The sequence below is a fragment of the Passer montanus genome, unplaced genomic scaffold (assembly GCF_014805655.1).
Source record: "Passer montanus isolate IOZ18808 unplaced genomic scaffold, ASM1480565v1 scaffold106, whole genome shotgun sequence".
Taxonomy (NCBI): Eukaryota; Metazoa; Chordata; class Aves; order Passeriformes; family Passeridae; genus Passer; species Passer montanus.
In genome coordinates this window covers 2567995-2591248 of record NW_024357170.1, presented here as the reverse complement: position 1 = coordinate 2591248, position 23254 = coordinate 2567995, and the positions used below count along the sequence as shown (strand labels likewise).

Genomic DNA, 23254 nt, shown 5'->3' with positions numbered 1-23254 from the left:
TGTAAGGTTGGCTGACTCTTCCTACTGCTGCATGTTGTTTCAGCTGTTTCTAATTTTGCCAGGCTTCAAGGTTTTTTTTTTTTGGTTTTTTTTTGTTTTGTTTTTTTTTTTCTATCAGCTTTCATGAACATTTGAAAAGTCTCTGCAAAAACAGTCCAGCCATTTTTGAGAAAAAGATGCATGAAATTCAGTATTTTCTCACAGAAATCTCATAACCTTTTTATGGGGGGATAATCTTTTACCCTTGCAGTAGGGAAAGGCTATGTTCCCGTGGGAGGGGTTTGCAGGGGAGGGCTGGAGCCCACCCTTGTGCTACTGCTGGGTCCCTCTGGCTCACTCCCTAGCCTGGGAAAAAGTCCCATTTTGATATGCTCACTATTGCCTTGCCAGACTATGAAAAGCAAATATTTCTAAATATTAGTCCTTTTTGAACATATCTCAAACCTGCAGCACTCCCATGCTGACCCACCAACACAACGCTGCAGCTCTACACACCCCACCCTCAAGGAGAGGCTGCAGAAAAGGAGTGTGTGCATAAGGGAACATTGGCTACCTGTTATGCCTCAAGATTTTTGCCTTTTATACATTTTCAATATATTTATAGCTTTGTAGACCATTAATACATGGTTATATAGCACCTGGTATTTTTCCTACCTTTTCTCTTAGATTTTAGAATAATAATCTAACCCGACTAAGACATACTTGGAATCCTGTTTAGCCTTACTCTTAATAAAAGAATTCCTGACAAGGACATCTTATTTTCTACCATAACTTAAGAGCCATAACAAGAGAAGAGAGCAAAGAAGCCCCAAGGGGGCTGACCCATGGGTGGGTTACTGGGGTAACTGATTTCTTATTGGATGTCCCAGCCACATATAGTAATTAATTAAACTTACAGAATTAGAGAAATCCTGTACCACGTGTGCACAGAGCCATATTTTGTGTACCTGAAAGCTTTCATTGAAGAATTACTTTTTTATCTTCCCACTTTTTTGTCAGAATTACTTTTTTTATCTTACACCTCTTCAACTCTGTTGCAAGGCTTTTCCTTCTGTTATTAGGCACACCTTAACCCTGGCCTTACCTAATGAACGAGCCTGATGTCCTGCAATCCCCCGAGGTCCATGACCTCCCTCCCGGGCCCAGGACGGGGGAGCAAGCAGGGCAGACCCACCTGAGCAGCTGGGCAGTGTGGAGTTGCGCCTGGGCTGCGCCTTGCTGTGCTGCATGGGGACGCCACAGCTCAGCGTGTAGCTGTTCTCTGAGTCTGGGGGACAGAACACAGTCAGCACATGGGCAACAGCATCACAAAACTCGAGGCATCAGCTTCTCAGTGCTGATAAACAATGAGATATTTTAAGTGCTGAACTTGGATTTTAAGTGGCTGAAATACTTTGCCAAAAAGCTTCAACACTTCACTGTGTTGATGGCAAGGTTTGTTTCTTCCTGCACTGGAATGATACATTTCATAAGTGATTTGGCACAAGGTTAGCTGTGCACAAGTAAAAAATATTTTGTGTTTGTCCATGGCAAAGTCCTTCTGCTTCCCTGTAATTTAGAAAACAAACCATGTATTTTCATAATAATTTTAGCTTCAGGCTCCAACAGAACTTATTGGCAGAAACAGAAATAGCATGCTTAGAACCATAATAGTGTTTACATATTACAGAGATAAAACTCTGACTTGGTGCTTACAATTAGAGAAATGCACGATTCCACTAATAGCTCCTAAACTGAAAATAAAATGTGAATAAAATGTTAGCTCAACTGCACATCATACCAAGGTTAAATGTGAAAAGTAGACACCCAAAGATAATCTTGTGCCAGAACATCTGTGAAAAAGCAGTAGCAATCCCCTCCTTCTTCCCTGCAAAACTGTGAAGATGAAAACTACCAGTAGCAAATGGTAAAAAATAAAAAAAAAGGAGGGAGGGGAATGAAATGCCCAATTTTTTATATACTCAGCTGGACTGAGAGACACATTCACGTTAACCAGGATGGTGCAGAAAAAAATTGTTATATATTGAATTGCTGTGGCAAAAGGGAAGGCAAAAATGAACAGTTGATTTCAGTGAATTCCTGTTACTTTTTAATACAAGCTTTTTGTTAGAATTTTCCCACCCTCTCAACTGACATCTCAAATTAAACAATGAAGGACCAAACTTCTTATGTGGCATTGATAATCAGCTCTTCTTGATTTAATTTATAATGAGGTTGTGTTCATTTACTATTGTCCATAACAAAAAGTGAATGCAAGAATCATAAATACATTAACAGAGAAAAGTCAACAAGTCATATCCTAGACGAAGAGGACAAATAATTTGCACAAACCTGGAACAAAAAGAGTATTGGATGGGCATGACAGGAAGCAGCTCTCTATGCCTCCTGTCTTACTGCATACTAGCTGAGCCTTGGGAGCTGGTTTGGCATTTGGGAGACATTTCACCATATCTGAGGAGAAAAAAAGTGTAAAACAATTGGACACTGCTCTGCTCAACCCAGGAACTTGTGTGCACACTTGGATACAATGGTGAGAAAAGGCAGGAAGTGGCAAAAACCATAATGACAGATAGAACTATTTCTGAAATAAGCACCTATTAAGGGAGAGCATCTGGATTGGGATGTTGAGCTTGTACTTGAAAACGAAACTCCCTTCACATTTTTAGACCTAAACTCTAGATCAGTCTTTCTCTCCTATCCTCCATGTTGGGATCTTTGTGCTCTATGAGCACAATTCTGTGTGCTCATCAGGATGTCAGAAGCAATAGGTAACAGTAATCACCTGAGATGTCCTTTCTCTGATTTGGAGGTAGAGCTCTCTGATTTAACAGACCAACTGCACACTGTGCACAGTGGTCTCTTTACTTAGATGACCACTAAAATGGTATTTTTTAATTCTCTAACTCCCACTGACTTTTTAACTTTAGCTCCGTGCTCTATCTTCTGGGGCTAGAAAACTTCCCAGCCAGGCAGAGGTGAGGCAGCAGATGCTAGGATGGAGATGGATAGTCCTGCTGGCCCTTTCAGACACTGCTGAAATGCCCCAAACAATGCTAGAAGGGACGCTGTGCCACACACAGATCACAGAGCCATTTCTCATCAGTGCCTACAGCATGAGGCACACTGCAGCTCATGTGAAGGAAAAATCCAGCTTCTCCTCTTGGCTTCATGGCAGGATGAAGACAGAGCACCCTGCAGATCTCACAAGTGACTTTTCACACTTGGGTAAGGCAGTGCTTGTGTTTCAGCTGAAAACATATGAAGTTGTTGTTAGTTGTTGGAGCAGACTCTGTGTTTCACCCTGAGAAAATGGTATGACACTGATAATCATAAACCTGTTTTTATTTTAATTTTGGATTGGAGTGTTACTTAAGTACATATTTTCCCTCAGAAATGACGAGGTTCATTCTTGGCTGCAGCTGGCACATGCCACCACTTCCTACAGGGAGGTAGCCTCACTGATTCCCTCTTTTCCCCAGAGGGTTCCCCTCTGCACCGTCTGCTGACCAGATGCAGCTGGGCACCTCTTCAAGCAGCTTTTTCACACTGCAGCAGCTACTTACATCTCAGCCAGGTGGCTGTAGGGCAGTTCTTGCTTCAGCCCCATAGAAATGCTGCTTCAGGTACATGACTTTTCTCCAACTGTTTCTTGCTACTTCTTCCAAACCTGCTCACCTTATAAGACATATGTTTTTCTCACTGCTGACTGTAGTACTGTAAATGTCTTTTTTCCTACCTGTCAGCTTGCCAGCAGACCACCCTGAGGTAGGGGTTGCTTCTGACACCAGAGCTGTAGTAGCTATACTGGTTTGGGTCTACCAGGGCATGGCAAAAGCCCACAGAAGCCATCATGAAACCGAGCAGTTCCAAAGCTGTAGCTGGCATGAGTGTTGCCTGACTTGGTTTGAGTGCAGAGGAAGAGTCCCAGCAGCCTCCAGCTAGTTTGTATTCCTGGCCTTACTGGTCATTAAATATAAACATACACAAGTCCCATAAATGTGCCTGATGGTCACATCTCAGATATGGGAATAGTCATCCTGAACTTATCTCCCTTCTAAGTCTTCTATGTTGCTCTGGTGATGTCTTTAAAGAAACTATTTCCTTGGACTGAGGAGGCAACAAAGCACAAAGTGCCACTGTTGAGCAAAAGAGGGTTTTGTTACTGCAAATGTCTCCAAATCATGCGGTATTCAGGATCAATAAATATAATTTTTCCACTTTTTATTGTACTTTTGTAACAATTTAGAATATAGTTTCCTCTCAAAAATGTTGGTAATAAAGGCAGGTGATCAGCAGGGAGATGATGCTCATTTTAAGCCTCACTGAAGTCACCAACTACTAGAGTGTGTATCAGTAGACAAGGGTGTTTTATTTCCGTCTTCCAACTGAGCATTATAAATAATGAGGGGAAATTTACAAGCTGGAGAATATTTTCAATACAGCAACATTCTTAGTAGGCTGAGAGGGAATATAGCACAAGTAGTCTAACTTCATAGCAGACCTTCAAAAATTTTAGCCCCAGCTGCTAACTTACAAAATCCTTTCCAGAGGAATAACTGGTATATGGCAGGGGAGACCTAGTGGATAACTAAAAACCACAGTGAGCTATTTCTTGCTGTCGCAAAGCTTAGTTTTCTACATAGCAGGGGGGGTAATAGCCAGGAAATCAGGAAAGTGAAGCACTTAATTATGCTTAGGAAGAACATAGAGGCAAAGGCTGGAATTCAGCTTGAGGCTCTCACCCCCCACCCCACCTTGGTTATGAAGTGCTTTCTATACTGCTGTATCCATGTAAAAAATGCCACAATTGCATGATCACACAAGGCCAGTGCAGTACTCTCTGCTCCAGATTAAGCAGTGCTTTCTCTCAGTAAGTGCAGAGATTCCCTGAAGGGAGATCCCCCTTTTTCTTGTTCTGTCTTGCTCCCAATTAGGTATTAGGCATAATCCCCAAATGTGCCTATGAGAAGTTATTTGTGGCTAAAAAATTTGGCCATAAAAAACCCCATGTATGCCATTCTCATTAAAAATATAAAAAACCCCAGAATTCAAATCTCACAGAAAATACTTTGGCTGTAGTCATGATCAAGATTTGTTGTGCCTCACAGACTCCAGAAAAAGAAGTAATCTCTTTAAAGGATACAGAAATTCAGGTCTGCCACAAAGTGGCACTAGCAGCATGTACCAAGTATTTCTGGTCTCAGGATTTGTGTTCATTTTGATTAATACTTTTGACACAGCTAGTGTCAGTACTTTATATGAAGCAGGACACCTTTAGAAATAACTTGAAAAATTGGGGTGTGGTTCTGTGAATGTAGGTATTAGGTCCTACTATGTCCTACTTGTAAACAGTTAAATATTTTGAACTTTCTAAATTAGTGTTAGAGGTAAATAGAGTTATAGCTGATATTACAGTGATGGGAAGAAGGCAAATTAAGGACAAAAGTATAAAATATTAAAAAAAATGTGAATAGATTAATAAACTTTAAAAAAACCCCCACATTCCACATAAATAAAATCTAACATATTGCTCATTTGCTAATCAACCTTGAATTGTATCCTAGCCCATGGAGCTCCACAGAATCAGGTATTATCTGAGTTTATAAAATGAATTTGGGGATCTAGATTGTGAAAATGCAGCCTCTCTCAAACAAAACCATGGTCTTTTGCACCCTCCTGGAGAACAGAGTCACCACAGTCACCTCTGAGTCACACCTCCATACTTACCAACACAGTCCTTTTTATTCCAGTGCAGTTTCTTCCCAGGTGGGCAGACACACTCATAGCTCCCCATGGTATTAAGACACCCGAAGTCACAGCTACCATTGCTGATGCTGCATTCATCAATATCTGAAAATATATTTAAAGCTGTGAAGAGTCTTAACCATGTGTATACACATATACTGTACATGATTTGCATAACAAAACCTATTTCTACTGTATCTTTTACATTGGAGCCCATATAAACATGTATAAAGACAGACAGTGCCAAACAACTTTAGTGCATCTTGCATGCATTTGTACTTAAACTCTACAGCTCCTACTCTCCCAAGTATTTATGCATTTGATACAGTTTACTTTCCAGGACCAGTTACACTGAAATTCTTGGATACAAAACATGCTCAAAACTCTCTGCAGCATCTGGACAATAATGGACAATTCAGAAAAATGGCATAAACCTCTGTGAGATTATATCACTTCTGCAAAACAAGGAAGTAAATTCTCCACAGTGATTCTCAGAGTTTCTTTTAGAAGTTCAGGTGAAGGGGGAAATGATGTTTTTGAAAGAAACTAAGGAGTTAAAGTGTAGTTTAGACTTCCACTCCTCAAATAAAAATAAAAGGTAAAGCTTGAAAGAAGGTGAAGAAATTATCATATATGTTATCATTGACATTCCACAGAAAATCTTTCAACTTTTGATACATCAGAAAAGTATTTAGCCAGAATGAGCTGTATCCTTTTTAGTCAATACATTCAGCATTCATATACTCATGCCAACAAGGTCAATCTCTCATCTCCTCTCTTTCCACCACCAGAAAGAACATTTATTTATTTAATGAGCTGAAATGACACCAAATCAACAGGAGACACACAGAATTCCTGATGCTCTGGCTCATTGGTAGACCTCAAAATTAAGCATGCAAGGACTAAAACTAATGACTAGCCTAAGTGGTAAAACTTGGGGCCTGGACAAGTCTGGATTCAGAGTTGTGGTTTTGTATCTGCTCATAATAGAAAAAGCAGGAGGTTTGGATCCAGTTATGTTTTTACTCAAAGTTCAGCACTGAGTATTTCCAGTGAGAGTTTTGGTCCTTTTTCAGTCTTACTGAAAAGACTGAAGCTGAACTGAGGCTGAAGGTTATTTAAAGACTGAGGCAGAACCCCAAACTTTGAGGCTTTTCCTAAACTAGTGCATTAAGTAATTAAGGAATTAACAGTGAAACTGAAGATCAGTCTCTCTACACCTCATATAACACAGGTCCCAAAAATATTCAGACTCTGAATTTGCTTTCACGACTGCTTTCAAGTGGGGTCTGTTCCCAAACTGCTTTCTTAGATGGACTCCTATTTCTCTTCTTGCCTGCCCCTACTCTTATCGGAAATTCATGTGATGCTTCTCCACAAAAGAGAGACCAGCATACACCTCCTACGCCTTTCTCCCAAAAAAAGAAGCCATGCAGAGATACCATTAGCAGTGTCTCATGTTGACATTACAAAATCAGGTGAACTCAGCCCTCAGAAGTGAGGGGCCAGTTTCTGTTTCTGCTACGTTAGTTGAATCTCTAATTTGGTCACTGTGGTAAAGCTACACTTCAAAAATATCCCTCTCCTAGATAATGAAACATTACAGCACCAATTCTTTCCAGTCATACTAAAAAGGTTGAAAGCAGGTCCCCAGAAGATGGGAGGAAGATGCACCACAACCTTCTGTTATGCATTTCACAGGCAGTTTATGTCACAGACTGGTAAGGACAAATGCCATCAGAGCCAAAATATGTCAACTTTGCAAAACTGACTTCTTTCCCCTATTCTCTTTGTTGCCAATCATATGACACCTCCCTGCAGTTGTGAGTAACCTCAGTCCTGAGGAAGTTCTGATCAAAAAATCAAAACACTGGTTTTCATTGGTGTTTTTCTCTTGGGAATACTTCAGCAAATTTGAGACACTTAAATTTTAGTCACACTCAGCTGATGATATTTTATGTTTATTTTTATTTTTATATTATGTCTTTATCATCTTCATTATAAAACCTTAATCTATAAGAATGAGTGCCTCTGTAAACAGTTGCCAAAGCAAACAAAAACACAAGCAAGCAAAACTCAGTTTCCAAACCTCCACAATGTGTCAGTCCATACAAGGTGTAGCCTTTGTTGCAGAGACACTCAAAGCTTCCAGGGTAGTTAATACAGGTGTGGTCACAAGTCCGTTCAAAGGAGCACTCATCTATATCTGAATTAATAGAAAAAGCATTAAGAAATCAGATTTAATCAGGTTACACTGAATGACTGGATTTTCTCACTGGGTTGCAACGCTTTTTTTATTACTGATAAAGTATCATTTGCCATCCTATGTAAAATCTGAATAAAATATCATTATTATTCCTCTAGTGCCTTGTAAAGAAAATACTCACAGGTACATGGAGAAGAACAAGAAGAGATAATTTGGTAAAACCCGCTGAAGATTGTATTATGTACATTCCCCATTAGATGGCAACCTTTAACTTCTGATCATACTGACCCAGCAGGGCTGGGAGTATGGAGCTTTTGGGCAAGTTAGTGGCACAATGATAAAAAGGTTTAGGAATCAAGCAATTCCCTCTTTCACTGACCAATATGCTGACATCCTGCCCACCAGGACAGGGAGGTGGTCCCAGACTTCTGCTCTTCCTTACAAGACAGTACAGACTTGAAGAGGGTAAGTAAAAGACTGCCGGAGAATAAGGCCCCACCAGGAATGGACAGGCTACACTTAGCACCGAAAATATTAGTCCAAAGCCTACATTCTACACAACTCAAGAAAGTATGACTTCTTCCCATTAAAAAAAAGAGTCAGGCAGCTCTAATAATTGCTGCTGGTTTACACAGTCTCTTCCATCCAGCAGGCTATGAAAGCACGTTGCTTCCAGGACCGTACAAATGCTTTGCTGAATGGTGCTGTGGAGGTTGATTGGACAGCAGCCCTGACAGAATGGACTGGCTGAAAACATTAAAGGTACCTTAACCAGCAATCTCTGCAAAATAACACTTTTGAGTTAATGTTATTGTTAAAAAATTAAAATTCTCTTCTGTGATTAATTTTTCTGCTTACACGTCAGAAAATTGACCACAATGACATTATTTGAGAGTGGTCATTTCAACAAATCTCATTCCACCAATGTTACTGAGTTATAAAAGAATGGAATAGCATTCCTATAACAATTTCCATATTTTCTAGAGCTAGTTTTTAAGAACAAAACCTGAACAACATCATTGCAAAATGTAACTTAGACTTTCATATTGTACATGCTTGGAAAGCTATTGGTGTTTGAAAACACTTGAAAACTCACCATACTTTAGGGGATTCTAACCCAATTCCTATAGCCTAGTATTATTTACATAGTTTTGACATTTCATTAGGCATTCTAGGTCACATTCTGTTATTATAAATACAAACACTTACCTTCCTGAACTATAAAATTAAGATTTCCTGTATTTGTACACAAACCCAAATCTGTGTGAGAGTTTATGAAGAAATTTAGAATGACACATACAGCTACATTTTATATGACCTATGACTTTAAATGTTTCAAAACACTCACATAAAAGATAATTCACAATGTGGGAAGCAACTGTTCAGGCAAATGCATAACATAAAATGAAATAAACATGATGAAGAGAAATCTGTGTTGTCCAGTTTTATGTGTGCATAACAATCACTTTCTATGATAAAGTCACAAAAAGATGACAACTGAGTTTTTTCTCTTTCTTACACCTATTTAATTTTAAGTGAATTTAAAAATCTGTTTTTAAATATCATCATTTGAGTTCTGAAAGTACTTTCTTTTTAAGGTTTCTTTTGTAGTCTTGAAAATGTGCAGCTTTTGAATATATATAAACGGCAAAGTGTTTCATCTTTCTCTAAATAAATACACAAAGTAAAATCATTTGGGAATGAACACTGCAGCTATAGTTTAAAGGACTTTTAATGCCTAAGAAGCCAAATCATACATCATGATTTCATTCATGTGTAACCTTGTTCACTATGTGGAATTGCAGGAAATTTACAAAAGCAGTTCATTTTCTGGCCTCTGACTTACCTTGGGAGTCTCTTTTTCAGAACCAATTTAGTATTTCTGTACAGCGATCTTATCCTGCACTAGTTTAGTCCATAGAGTTTATACACTGCTTTCCCATGCAGAACTGTGTGTTGCTGCATATATGGCTTGGTTTTTTTCCCATTAAGGAGGATGTGCTTTCCTCTTTGCCTGTGGAAGAACAGTCTACCTGATGATGTGACCAGTGTTTGCCAACTACCACGCACTCAGGATGGCCAAATGCATTTCTGCTCCATAGCTTTTTCACCCTTTAAACCCCTCTGCCCTCTCCTGCTGCTGTTCTCAGACACTCAGGCTGCTGAGTTCAGCTGGAACAAGGGAAGCCCCAGCACAGGCTCCCCTGCCTGAGCCTCGGCCACGGCTGCTCCTGGCTGAGGCAGGCAGGGAGGGAACCAGCTTACTGCACAATCACCAACCCCCTGAGGAATTCAGCACTTGTCATAGAAAAAGCAAAAAAATGCACCACATACTCTTCACTACAAGAAACTGGTGGTGTGATACAGGATGCTGAAATCCTCGCCCCCTTTTTTTTTTAAACTTTGAAATCTATAGTCTGGATGATATTATCCTCAGGCTCCCAGGAACTTTGAAGCTGGCCCTCACACATCTGGGGTGCTTCACAATACCTCTCCATATTTAGTCTGAAAGGATGTGTTTATTTCCCACCACACTCATGACACAGGTATATCTCACAAGACCCCATGGAGTTGGGAATTTGACCATTACAGCCCGGGGTTTCAAATCCTGCTTTACCACAAGAACAGGGAACAAACACGGGAATCTAAACCCTATCTCCTTTGTACAAGCAACTCTACAAAATCTGGTAGCCTCATCTATTTAAGAGAAGTCAAAAAATACAAAAGCAGAGATGTGGCAGGTTACAGTCCAGCTCCCACCACCATGTATACACTCAAACACAAACATTTGGGAATTGTGTTGCTCTGAATTTTCCCCCTCCCACAACCCAAAATAAATACTTATAAATTAACTTCCTGGGTCTGAGGTACTCTTAAAATGATTTAAAGTTATTAAAATTTATTTTCTAAACTGTTTTAAGATAAAAATTCAAAATCTTGTGGTTTTGAAGAACTGCAGTGGAAAACTTCAACTTAAAGGTGAAGTTTGTATTCTATTTTTGGTTGCATTTGGCATAAATTCACATGCAGTCCAAGCTGTCTCTGAACATTTCAGGTTTGCTAATGCACTTATCTGACATAAAACACATTTTAAAATTTCATTTAGCCAAAAATTCATTGCACATTCACCACTGTAATCAGCATAGGTGACTGTGTCATTTCAGCAGATTGAGGTGTCTTCACAGCTGAGCTGTGTGAGGCTTACAGGGACTATGGGGCCAAATTCACTGCTAGTAGCACACAATTAGTTTCCTGTCAGCTTTTTTTAGGAATGCTAATGATACATATAAAATCTAAGAAAGAGCTCCCTACTTCACAGCAGACCCAGTGGAAGTGCCAAGTTCAGGGGTTGGAGCAGGTGACATCCAAAGGTCTTTCCCAGGCTCCACCATGGATTGATGGGTACACTGGCAGTGCCAGACTTCTCTTCATGGTGTTCTGTGCTGCTGACAGCTCTCCTTCCAGTCCCTGTTTCCAAGACATCAAGGCATCATCTCAGGCTGAATAAAGTCTAATATCTCTCTTTTAGCATGTTCTCACCTCCAAAGAGAATGTTTGAGGAAACACTCCCTAATTTTTCCCTAGAATGGATTCAACTAGAAGAGATTGTTCAATGGTTTAATAAAAGAGTAGGATTTCCCTGGGGTTTTGAGGGAAGTAATTTTTGGCAGTGGTGGTGATGCTTGATAATATTAGTTTGGCTAGGTTCCTATTATTTCAAGTCAGCATTTGGATTTTATTGTTGATTTTTCAATCATATGTAGCTTTTTTTTTTCCCCAGTTCAGGCTTTACCATGTCAAACAATCCCATAATGATCTTTATTTTTCTTGAATGTAAAGTTTTTTAGTGGGTGTCAGATTGTCAGTACTGCAAAATAAATTCTTTTATCTCCAGAAGGGAGCTACCAGAGATCAAATTTCTTCTAAGTTTCCTCAAACACATGTGTCTCAAAGGTGACCTGAGGGAGCAGGGAATAAAGCAGCTCATTTTCCATGCTCATTCAAAACCCTGCTCTTTCCACTGGTGCTGCCACTAGACTCCCAATTACAGTAGCACCAATTGTTCTGTGGTTTGTGTGATGTGGACACTGACTCATTTGTGGATGTAGAGTGCAGGGCACCCAGAAGCCATCACACAGTGGTGATTTTTGCTAAGCCTGGACCTGAGCTGGATTCCAACCAGCAGCTCTGAAGTGAAAGGCTCCTTTTTGTACTCTGTTTCCAGCCCTCAGACACAGTACTCTGTACTCCTGATTGTCTTTGCTCTAAAATAAATTTCAGAGTAATTAAAAGGAAGCAGTGATCAGGAAATCAAAGCATAAAGCAGGACATTTCCAAAAAACCATTAGCATTACAAACAAGCAGCCCAGCACCAGACACACCCAGGTGAGACTGGTAAATCCGGCTGGATTTAGAGGTGTTTTAGAACTGCAGACTGATTTAGGAACTGCTGTGACTCCCTGATAGAATGCACATATGCAAAACTAACTTGCACAGAGGTGAGATTTGAGGGTTGTGGTTAGAGAACTGAAGAATTCAACGCCCAGCTTCCCAATTTCACATAAAAAATCTACTTCAAAAATGAGGATTGTCCTGTCTTTGTTTTCCTTAATGTAATTTTGTTAATATTAAGAACTAGTGAAGAAATTGTTTATAGAAAACTAATGGACATCTCAACAGCTTTTCTTGAGACATACACTAAGTAGCTAGGTCAAATTATGAAACTGGGCCTCCTTCCAAAACACAGGTCATATATCATAATTGCATAAGAGTTTAGTCTTGAGCCTGGAGTATTTTTCACCTGATCTGAAAATAAAAGCAGCAAGGAGAGATCACTGTTATTTGGTGGTGCTATTTGTGCTACAGAGAACAAGACAGGAGTGGCTCAAAGGCAATCAACAAAAGCTATAACAGCCACGGGAAACAGAGTGCAGACTGTAAAGGTCCTGGACACTGTAAGCAGAAAACCCATCTTACATTTGATTTGTCTGCATCTGGAGAGGCAAGACATGAAGAATGCACTAGATAACTGCATATTTGCAAAACAGATAAGTTAAATTTAGATATACTATTTCAAATAGAAGTAAAACAGAAAATAAATATTTTTTACTAAGAAATTAAATGTACAATAAAAATAAAAGGATATGTCTATCTCTACTATCAGCTCTTTCATCAGCAGAAGTGACTGATGACACCCTGAACACCAGTAGTTCATTGAGAAATAGTAAGTTTTGATATTACAGCAATACTTTAAAGTGCTATTACAGCTGTGAGTCCATACAGTCCCAATCCTCCCAGTAAGCTTAGGTACACCTTAATTATGGCAGTAAAGATTTTTTTTCTACCTCATAACTGCTGCCCAGGCTGCTATGGAGAATATCCACCACAAGGAACCTGTGGGTTTCAGATTCAGGTGCTGGTGGGGGTTGAGCCCCAGTCTGGGAGCAGTGGCCCAGGTGTCCCAGTGTAGTGGGAACAGCAAAGCCACTCTCAGGGCACTGGGGTTATCTCCTAACAAAGCCACATTCTCCTCATGCAAAGGCCCACAAGATGTAACTCTGTTTTGTCCATCTCACACAGCCCTGGTTTATTCTTAATGCCCAAGTCAGATGTGGACTCGGTGTGGAGCACCCCAGGCCATGCATACAAGCCAAACTCAAGTTTAGTCAGAATGTTTTGTGTTCACCTTTCTCAGCTTCCAAGTTATCGGCTCCTCTGAGAAACAGAGCCTTTCCTTGTTCTCATTCATTAAGCACACATACGTAGTAACTCTAAAGAAGTGTTACTTGATGTTTTTAAAATAAACACTAATGCTTTTTTTTGTATGTATTTTGGCTGAAAGTTATATTCTGTCTTCTCCTGCCCCCACCTCCAATTTCTGTGGGGAGCTGATACCACCCATGTAATGTTGTTCACCTCACGGCCGAGCCAGCCTGGTTTCCAACAATATTTGACATACATTAGGGAAACCACATATCTTAATTTGAATGGCTGCTGGGCCACAAGGAGTCATGATTCAAGCTATGTTCCCCAACAAATGCTGGTTTAAATTCAGTGCTGGGAAGGCATTGTTTTGCTGCAGCAGCCATGTGATCAGGTTTGCACCACATCTCAGGTTTTTTGATCCACAGTGACTTTGCCCTGTTCACAGTTAGTAAAAATGCATCCTCCATGTGACATGTAGCTCTTTAATACACAGCCAACCCTGACCAGAGAATGACTTACCTCTAACTTCTCCTTAAGTCTCAAAGCCTACAAAAATAAAACCAATGAAAAGGAAGCAAAGAAAGATGCAGTAATGTACAAATCTTCTACTTCATTACCTTCCCACTGAGTGCTTCTGAAGCAGGCTAACACCAAGAGGGGAAAAAATAGCCATAACCCCAGGCCTTTAAAAGTAATTGAAAACCCACACCCATTTAGACTTCCCACTGCATTACTGAGCTGCAATCATCTTGCTGCTGAGACTTAATTGTTAATAACATACCTAATGACCTGCAGAAAAAACCAGATCTGGTATTAATTGCTGTACTTTTAATAGGAAGTGCTAAGTGCCCAGGTAGCACAGTCTCATCTTGTAGTTGAGAAATTTGAGTGGGAAACTGTCCATTATGACTAACGTTGACTTGGACTAAAGCATTTATTTATATAAGAACTTTATTGTTCACGGTTAAGTATGTGATTAGTGAAGACCAAATGTAATCCACTAATCAGGGGCTGAAAGACTTCTGAAGGAAATTGATTCTGTTCACAAGGAAATGTGCTTTTTATTAGAGATTATTTGTTAGAATGCAAAGAAGTAATAAAACAAATACGTGTATACAAACAGCAAAAGAAACCTGCAATATATGTTTGAGGCAGAGGCAATAAATAATTAGAAACCTGTGACTTATTATATAAGCATCCCACGGGGGAGGCATTTAAAGGATTTAGCAGTACACAATGAAGTGACTACTACTCAGCTTCGGGGACAGGCACACAGTATATAGCTGTACTAAGGACAAATGTTACCACCTGCCTCATTCTGCCTCACAGCCTCAGGATCCTGTCTATGTTTTTATTCAGTATATTGAGATCCTGGAAACAGCTTGTTTTCATCTTCCTCCCAGCTTATCTGTACCTACAGTAAGTTCAATAACCCCCTCTCTCTGCTCCTGGGGCTGTCACTCCTAGGACACGCCACGTCTTTCTGTGTCTTCATACAGTACCAAAGGCAGTATGAACACTCCATATAGCCCTGGTGCAAGTGCAGTTTAGGGAGCCACAGCTGCCTCTGTTGTTTATCATTTTGGTCTGATCATTTTAGATACTCTCATTTTGCTCTAAGGAATATCTGGCATCAGTAACTTCTCCTGTTACTGTGTGTTCTCACACTTCTGCTACATGTTTGAAATTGAATAATGTCTACCAAGACATAATCCAGAAACTGGATGTTTATTTTGATAGAATGAGGATATTTAATGCCAACATTAAATTCTCATACTCATTTAGTCCAACCTCCTGTACTTAAGCAGCCTGCAGCATTTTGCTCGGTAAACTCCAAAAGCATGTCTGTCCCTAGAAGGAATTGTCTAGGTGTTTTCCTGAACAGATCCCTTAATCTTTTCCATCAATTTAACTTTCAGAGTTTAAATTGGTGTGATCCTTTTTAACTGCTAAATTTTGTAAAGGCTGAATAATTTATCTTAGAAAGTGCAATGCATACCTGATCCTTTCAGGAATAAGCAGGTACCTACTTTTAGATTTCTCGTATTATTTTCTTGGGCCTGAGGCTACACACAAGAAAGTAGGAATGATTCCAACTAAGCAGCTCCCTTGGGCTGGCTGCCTCTACTAATTCCTGTGAATTCACCTCAGTTCAAAAGACAGAAATCTTTCATTGGCCCCTTCGGTATTAGAGGAACTGCAGCAAGGCAGATCCTTCTTTGATGCTAAGCACCAAGGGGACCGCTGTTCACCCTGCAAACTCATCACCCTCATTAACATCACAGCAACTGGTTTCCCACTATTTACCTAGACGTTAAAGCAAAGGGAACTGCTTTTAGGAAAAACAAGACAGTAAATTTGGGAAGGTCTTTAAAGGCAAATGGCAGCTTGTTTCCTTTATCTCTGCTATCAGACCTTATCAAAAGAGACCAGTTGCACTTCCTGTGAACCACCCTGCTATCTCTGGAGTTTGAAAACAAAAGGAAAGCAGGTTAAAAAACGTGTATTGGCAATAAAATTGTAGCCCTAGATTCTTTGCTCCCTCTCCTCAGTAAACATAATATTTTCTTTAGGAACTCTTCCAAGAGTTTTGTGTGATCTCACATAGCAACAAATTAATTTTTCCCTTGTCTTTTAATTTTCAAAAATTCCATATTTAGTTTTTCTTCCACACAGAATCCACAAGCTCCTTCTCTTCCACAAGCTTCCCTCAGGACTTCCTCTGAGTCTGCAGAAATGGGGCCGTGGAACAACATCTCACTGCAGTAAAAGCCTGTTGCCTTAACACTCGTGTGTGTTCCCTTTACATGTGTGCCAAGCCAAGTGACCATTCCTCTTCCTGTCAGCTCTGCAGAGCCAAGTCTGCTCCCAGGCACTATGGCCTTGTTCTGCCTCAAGCATCAGCCATGGATTTGCTTGCTTTTACATCACCAAGAGCTTTGCCCAAGGGGTGGGAAAGTTTATACTTTTGGATGGAAACTGCAGAATCTGGCAATCTCAGCCAGACAAAAGTTGGCAGCCAACTTTGGAATCTTTGGGGGTTTCTTTGACTGTAGATGATGGGATTTAGACTAAGGCTTTTTCTATAATGAAATACCTCTTCACTATCACCACCATTATTGTATTATTATTTCTCTGCTGTTTGACTAAAAAAAAGATTTCTGATATGTTTCCCGCAGCAGCATGGAAGACCTCACCATCTGATATTTTTGGGGGTAGCACCAAACTTAAAACCAGAATAACAGTAGAGGATTACCTGATAAATTCAATTTTGGCAGATAATAATTTTTTTTAATATTTTAAATATGGGTGAGCAAAACTACTTGCTAAATATCAGTCCTGCAAGCAGAGTTAGGGAACAGCAGTGTCAAATTTTCACCATGTGACTGCTGAGGAGGGAAAGGTGCCTGGCCTCAAGTGCCAAGCCAAGTTTCCCTCTTCCTCTGATTCGTAATCTGAGCTCAATTCTGAATTTGGTCAGCTGTCCTAGCAGAGAGAAGAGAGAAAACCAATGCTGGTCACCAGAGACAGCTCTGCAGATACTCTCAAATAGAGAAGTTAAAAAAAGAAAGGGATTTTTTTTTTCAGGTAAGAAAGTTTGCCTGGTCTCTTATGGAACATGAAAAAAACCTACTAATAACTAGACACAATGGTATAAAATTAGTAAATCTGTCCAAGGTCACAGGCACAAAGTGAGCCTAGGGAAGTGTTCTATAAAGGCATTTGGAAGGGAAGATTTCAAATTTTTATGGTTTTCTCTGTTTAGCACATCACACTTAACCTCACCACAGCAGTTCTCTCATCCTGCCTTTTCTCCACACTGGTATCTTTGTGAATAACAATTTTGAGAGGATTTCCAAATCATTTTTAAAACATATAAAAATGCACTGTAGGGATCTGAACCTGAGTAAAGCACCATTATCTTTTAACATCCAAAGCTAATAGTATAAAAAATGCCTAAGTTCACTTAATGGTAGAATTCATTTTTCTAATCTATTACTTTAAAAATCAATGACAAATGAGTTAAGCTAAGCATTTTGTCAGATCACAGGAGCTACAAAATCTTCCCATGATTGCATCAGGAAGGGATGGAAGTGCTTGGTGGAAGGACAAAGAAAGTCCAAATAGATTTTCAACTTCAGCATTGGCAAATCAGAGAAAGGTCGAGAAAGCTGTGATAAATGAGCCTGATTCAAAACTGTACCACCTGAATGCTTAACCTGGAGAATGCCAAGGGCAGCAACAGCCAGTGGCATTTTTGATAAAGTCAAAGCTGTTATGTATGTTAGCACCAATGAAGTTGTAGCACTGTGGGCACCTTGGATGACACCTTTTCAATGAATGAGTATTTCAGGGACTGATCTGTGCAAGCACATCTTCACTGCTCTGTGAAAGGTGCACTTGTGCTAATAAATGCTTTGCTTGGCAGAAGTGGGGACCACCATCCTCAACGCATCTCTGATGCTGAATTTATTTGTTTTATAGCCTCCTCACATTAGGTACAGATTGCCTTTGACATATGATTTTGAAACAGAAGTATTTATGGTATGAAAATACAGATCCTCTTGAGCCAATTTATATTTCTCTATGTGACACAACGACTTCCCACCTACACAAGCTCCTCCAGGCTTTGAGGGCTGAATCTGCTGTGACATGAAGTGAAAGAGAGATTATGACCAGAAAGGCAAAAGCCTAATTTTCTGTGTGAAGGACATCTCGAAACTGGAGACCAAAGTTGTGCCAATGCTTGGACTTACCAGACATTACCCTTGCTCTTGGGCCTATGCTTACCTGTCCCAGCTCCTCCTCACCCCTCTCCACTTGAGGGCTTTGTTGTGTTCAGGTTCCTCCGTTAATCTCAGGAACCCAGAAGGAGGCAATTGGCTTTGGCTCCTGTTACATTTATCCTCTTACCACTGTTTTGGTAGGACAATCTAAAATGCAATTAAAGTCAATACTTTTCCAGTGTTTTTTTAAGTAAAGAAGTACTTTTATCAAGATGTTGCCAGGATTTTATAAGCAAATGTATACTTTTCCAGTATCAATCATTTCCCAAGGCAAAGGCAAGCTGAGTTATCTACTGCTATTATAGGAATAAACTGTGCTACTACGTCAAGAGATTGGGGTAAGAGAAGCTATACATCAAGAGAAGTGTATGAAAAGAAACTTCAGGCAGGTTTGTTTTCCTACAAACATAAATACGTTTACTAGTCTGCACTCTGCTCAAGCCACTATTTACATAGCAACTCTGTAAGAGCAGCTTAACAGCCTGAGGAGAACATAATAAAGGCTTTACCCTTTATGTATCAAGGGAGGAATATTCCCTCTATCCTGCAATACATTTGATTTTTAGCTATATTTTTGAAAAGAGAAAACTGTTCAGGTTACTAAGGTGTTGTCTCCATCACCCTTTAGTAGGAGCTGCTAGTGAGACTTCTTGGAGGAACAAGGGACTAGTCTGGGTGAAAACATGCCTGGTGTTATTTGATGGTGCTGAAAGAGCAAGTACAACAACACAGTTTCAATTTTCATCTGAGAACTCAAATGCAGCACTTCCTTTCACTTCCCATGGACCTGTGCATTCCCAGCTTGCTTCAAGCTCTTGCTGAAGTCAAGGGACCACTGAATATACACAAGAATTGCTGTTCTCTGGCTCTGCCTCAAAAGCTTGCTTAAAAACCCTGCACAGAAAGGCTGGCCTCTGCAGAATCCCAGTAGGTATCCGTCTGAAAACACCAACACCATGCTTCTAAATTCCTCCACCTAGCAAAAACCCAGAAGACACTCCTATTCCACTGACTCAATATTTGAGCTTAGATTTTTGGTTTTATTTCACCTGTTCTAACTAAGGCCTCATCTCCAAGCTACCAAAACAAAGAGTAGTGGTTCACAACATGGCTAATGTAAGAAAAATCACACTCCTTTGTTTCAATAGGTTAGGCTTTTACTCTCATTAGAAGAAAATAATCAAACCAGGGCACTTTTGAGAGGCCCGGGAGTGCGGATGCAAGCACAGAAAAATGAAACCCTTTAATATTTGGGATAGGGCTGTCATTTGATTGCAATTCTGTTTAGTACTCAGGGTATAGGCTATCTGAGTATAATTAGTGTGACTGAATGCTTGAGCTCAGTAATATGGCATTAATGTGCCATACTGGAAAACAGATATACACATATAGTCTTTCTCTGATTCTCTTTAAAAACAATTCCTATTGAATTACAGCTTTCAGCATGATTTATCAACAGATTATTGTTTGTGGAAGAATGCTACCTTCCTGCTCAAACTATTCCAAGGCTGACTCATATCCTGGTAATTCATTAATACACAACATGATTCCAGTCCAGTGAAGTAATTTCTGCACTATACAAGTCATAAATCCTACAACATCATCTGAAAAATATATCTCAAATTCTCTTTCTAAACACTAATGGAACTTTTTTTTTTTTTGTCTTCCCACACACATCATCAAGAGGAGGGGTCCAGGCAGAGCTGTAGAAAGCAATTTGGTAGCAGTGTACTTTATAGAGTTTAACAGTATAAGAGCTACCATACTGAATGAGACCTGAGGTCAAACTAATCTACTAACTTACAACAGCAGCCTATGTCAAAAGCTTCATGGGAAAACAGAAGTGAAATAATCTGTCCCATCTGCCCTCTCCACATTAGGTCTCATTCTATTAGAAAGTGATTTAAAGCCTAGATTGTGAGGTTTAATAAGCCTTCCAAGAAGCAGCAACCAAAGAACATTCCCCTTTAACTTATGAAAACATTGCTGCGGAGGGGAGAACTGGAGGTGGTGGAGGGATGTGTTTGTTTTCATGTTTCAGCAGACTTAATTGCTACAACCAACACTGCAGATACTATCACTTGGCAAACAAACTTGTACTGGCTAGAGCTGTTTTTACTTCATACCTGGGGCATTTATTGTTTCTGGGTATGATCTTGCAACCCTTTTTTCTCACAGAGGCAGACTGTACCAATAGTCACAGTCTCACTGACACCCAGTGTAACAGAAAGGATTTGAGAAATATTCCTTTCATTGACAGTGTAACATGTTGCTTACCCAGTGGAGTATTTTTTAATCTTGATGCAAGAAGCAATACGGTGCTTGTCATAAGCAAGATATTTTTGGAAGGCTCAGTGGTGCAGAATGCCAGAGAGAAAATCTGCATAGGGAGTGAACATCATCAGTGACAGGGAAATAATCCTGAGTTTTCTTTCTCTGAGCTAGTCTAATTTCCTCAAGCAGCTCCCACTATCACCTCCAGACCATCGATGACTGGTTCTTGAGCTACACTGCCCTGGCAGCTGAACCAGCATTGTTGTCTGTGTATCAAGAACTCCCGCAATTAAAACACACTTGGGCCAGACTCAGCTGGACTGGATGAAAATCAGCAACAAGCCAATGTATTTTATATATTTTATATGTTTATATATTTTATCTGTCTGATGGGGATGGGTATATGAGTGCGTTTGCTTTTCTGTGTATTTAATGGGGGAAAAAAAGGAAAGAGAGGGGGTAGACCAACAACGAAACTTTCCACCCCTTTTCACTGGAAAGTTGAACCATGTTGATAAACTGAATCTCAGTGGCCAGATGCTCCAGCCCTGACTTCTATACTCTGATCTGTTTTGTTATCCTAGATGAGTGATTGTGTCCTATATAAATCAATGCATGGCGTGCATCCTAATCCTGGGACCTTCATCAGGTTATGTGATTGGGACAAGGCCTGTTGCTTTGTTGAGTTATATGACCAAATGTGAGTGACAGGTTACTGTCATGTAACCCAAGGGTGCAAATCTCTTTGGCTAGTTTTTATGTTCTAATTTGGTTATTCTGTGTCAAAGATGGGTGGAGATTCAGTGCTGCTGATGTGGATGCACTGATTTATTTGGCATTAAACACATTTATCATCAGGTTCCATACAGAAGAGTATAATGAAATCTTTGTAGCTAATCTTTAGGGGCTTCTTTAGGCCAAAAATAATTCCCACAAACACCTTCTATCTGTCCTTCCCTGTATGATTAATCCCTCATTTCATACTCATTTTCAAAACAGAGATACCATGCTGGGAGATCCAATTCTTACCCTGGGAAGGCAAATAGTGCATTTTTCATACAGTTAAAAGATGGACATTATGAGAGGTGATTACCTACCCAGTTAATAGGGCAATGTTTCAAGGGCAAGCCTGCAGGATCCTTGGATCACAGACAACTACTGTGTTTTTCAAGGTGCTATTTTTCTTTCTCTCATTCCGGGATGAAAGAAGGCTTCTCCTGACAGCAGGCTTTGGAAGCCCTATGTAAAGCTTATGTCCCTCTACTGACATGTAGAGACATAAAAAAAACCCAAAAAAACAAAAAAAACACCACCCCCAAACAAAAAAAAAAAACCCAGGAAACAAAAAATCCAGAGCTGGACAAGGTTTGAGGTGTATTGCAGGACAGCACTGCAAAATGCTGCCAGAGTTACTAAGGAAATTGCTTCACTATCTCCTCACTGCTCTAGGCCATTACTCCCAGTTGCTCCACTCCATGAGCATCAGGTCTTGAGAAACATTTGTCTAGAAGTGAGGCTGAGGAGAGAGGACGGGCGGTACAGTGGGGCATTAAAAAGCACATTTGTTTTCAATGAAAGAAAAGTACAAATATCAAATATGATGGTGTTAATGCTCATGTCTTGTAGTGAGAGAGAAAACCACCTCAAATCAGCTGTACTTGGACTTCTATTGGAGAGTTTTGTAGCTATCTAAATATAGCAAAAAGTGCCCACAGAAAATTAGTAGAGGGAAAATTCAGTTATTCATGAAGCAATGGGGCAAATTCTGTTTGGGATTTCCTGTTGTAGAAACATGCGTCACTGAATCTCCTTTGGACAGACATCAGCAATATCAGCAGCAGACTGAGACCCTGTGCTGCAGTGCCTAGCTACAAAAGGGTCAATAGCATTTGTTTAAAATCTGGTAGGAAGATAGTAAAGAATAACCAACAGTCAAACAGGCAATACTTCAAAGCAAAGAAAAAATGCTGTCATCCATGTCTGTAAAGAAGACCCAAAATGCCAGGTGGCCCATGCAGGTATTCCACATGCCATGGAGGTACTGTCACCTGGTGGACAGTCATCTCCTTTTATACAGTGGCTCTATCAATTCAAATGGTTGGTGAGAAGGCAACTTGAGCAGACTTTATAATGTCTGTGATATCATCAAACCCTACTTAAAGCCTACTCTGGAGGCTGTAATGGGACCAGAATGATGTAAGTGCCTTGAGCTTTTGCCCCCCTGCAAAAGTTTAAATTCCTCGGTGTAGGAGGATTTGTCTCTGTTTTGAACTGAGGTGGTGAGGGGTAGAGGGTGAGTGTGGATTTAGCAGCCCAAAATATTACACATTTATCACTGGGTGTTCCCACTAAAAGTACTTTTTTTTTTTCTTTTTTCTTTCTATCTCTACCACTCCTTGGAGAGATTTGTAACAAATGTGTGTGCTGTCTTTCCCTGTCTTGCTTTGCAAAAAGCAATGCCTAGAGCACGAAGAGAAAATTAATTATGATAGAATTTCACACATTTTTCTGGATGCTTAATGAAGCTTGAACTTGA

The 23254-nt window shown here is 40.0% G+C and overlaps 1 protein-coding gene across 4 annotated transcripts in view; it reads right to left on the bottom strand.

The window, feature by feature from the left end:
• Window positions 1-23254, bottom strand: part of SCUBE1 (signal peptide, CUB domain and EGF like domain containing 1) — a 193070-nt gene that overhangs the window by 21947 nt on the left and 147869 nt on the right. For 3 of the 4 annotated variants that reach the window (XM_039720961.1, XM_039720986.1, XM_039720969.1), the window contains 4 exons: window positions 7835-7951; window positions 5728-5850; window positions 2332-2451; window positions 1175-1267 (listed from right to left, as the gene is read on the bottom strand). In XM_039720961.1, coding sequence (XP_039576895.1) covers window positions 1175-1267; window positions 2332-2451; window positions 5728-5850; window positions 7835-7951 — 453 coding nt within the window. The remainder of the gene's footprint in view (window positions 1-1174; window positions 1268-2331; window positions 2452-5727; window positions 5851-7834; window positions 7952-23254) is intronic. The other variant, XM_039720979.1, reaches the window with a different exon arrangement.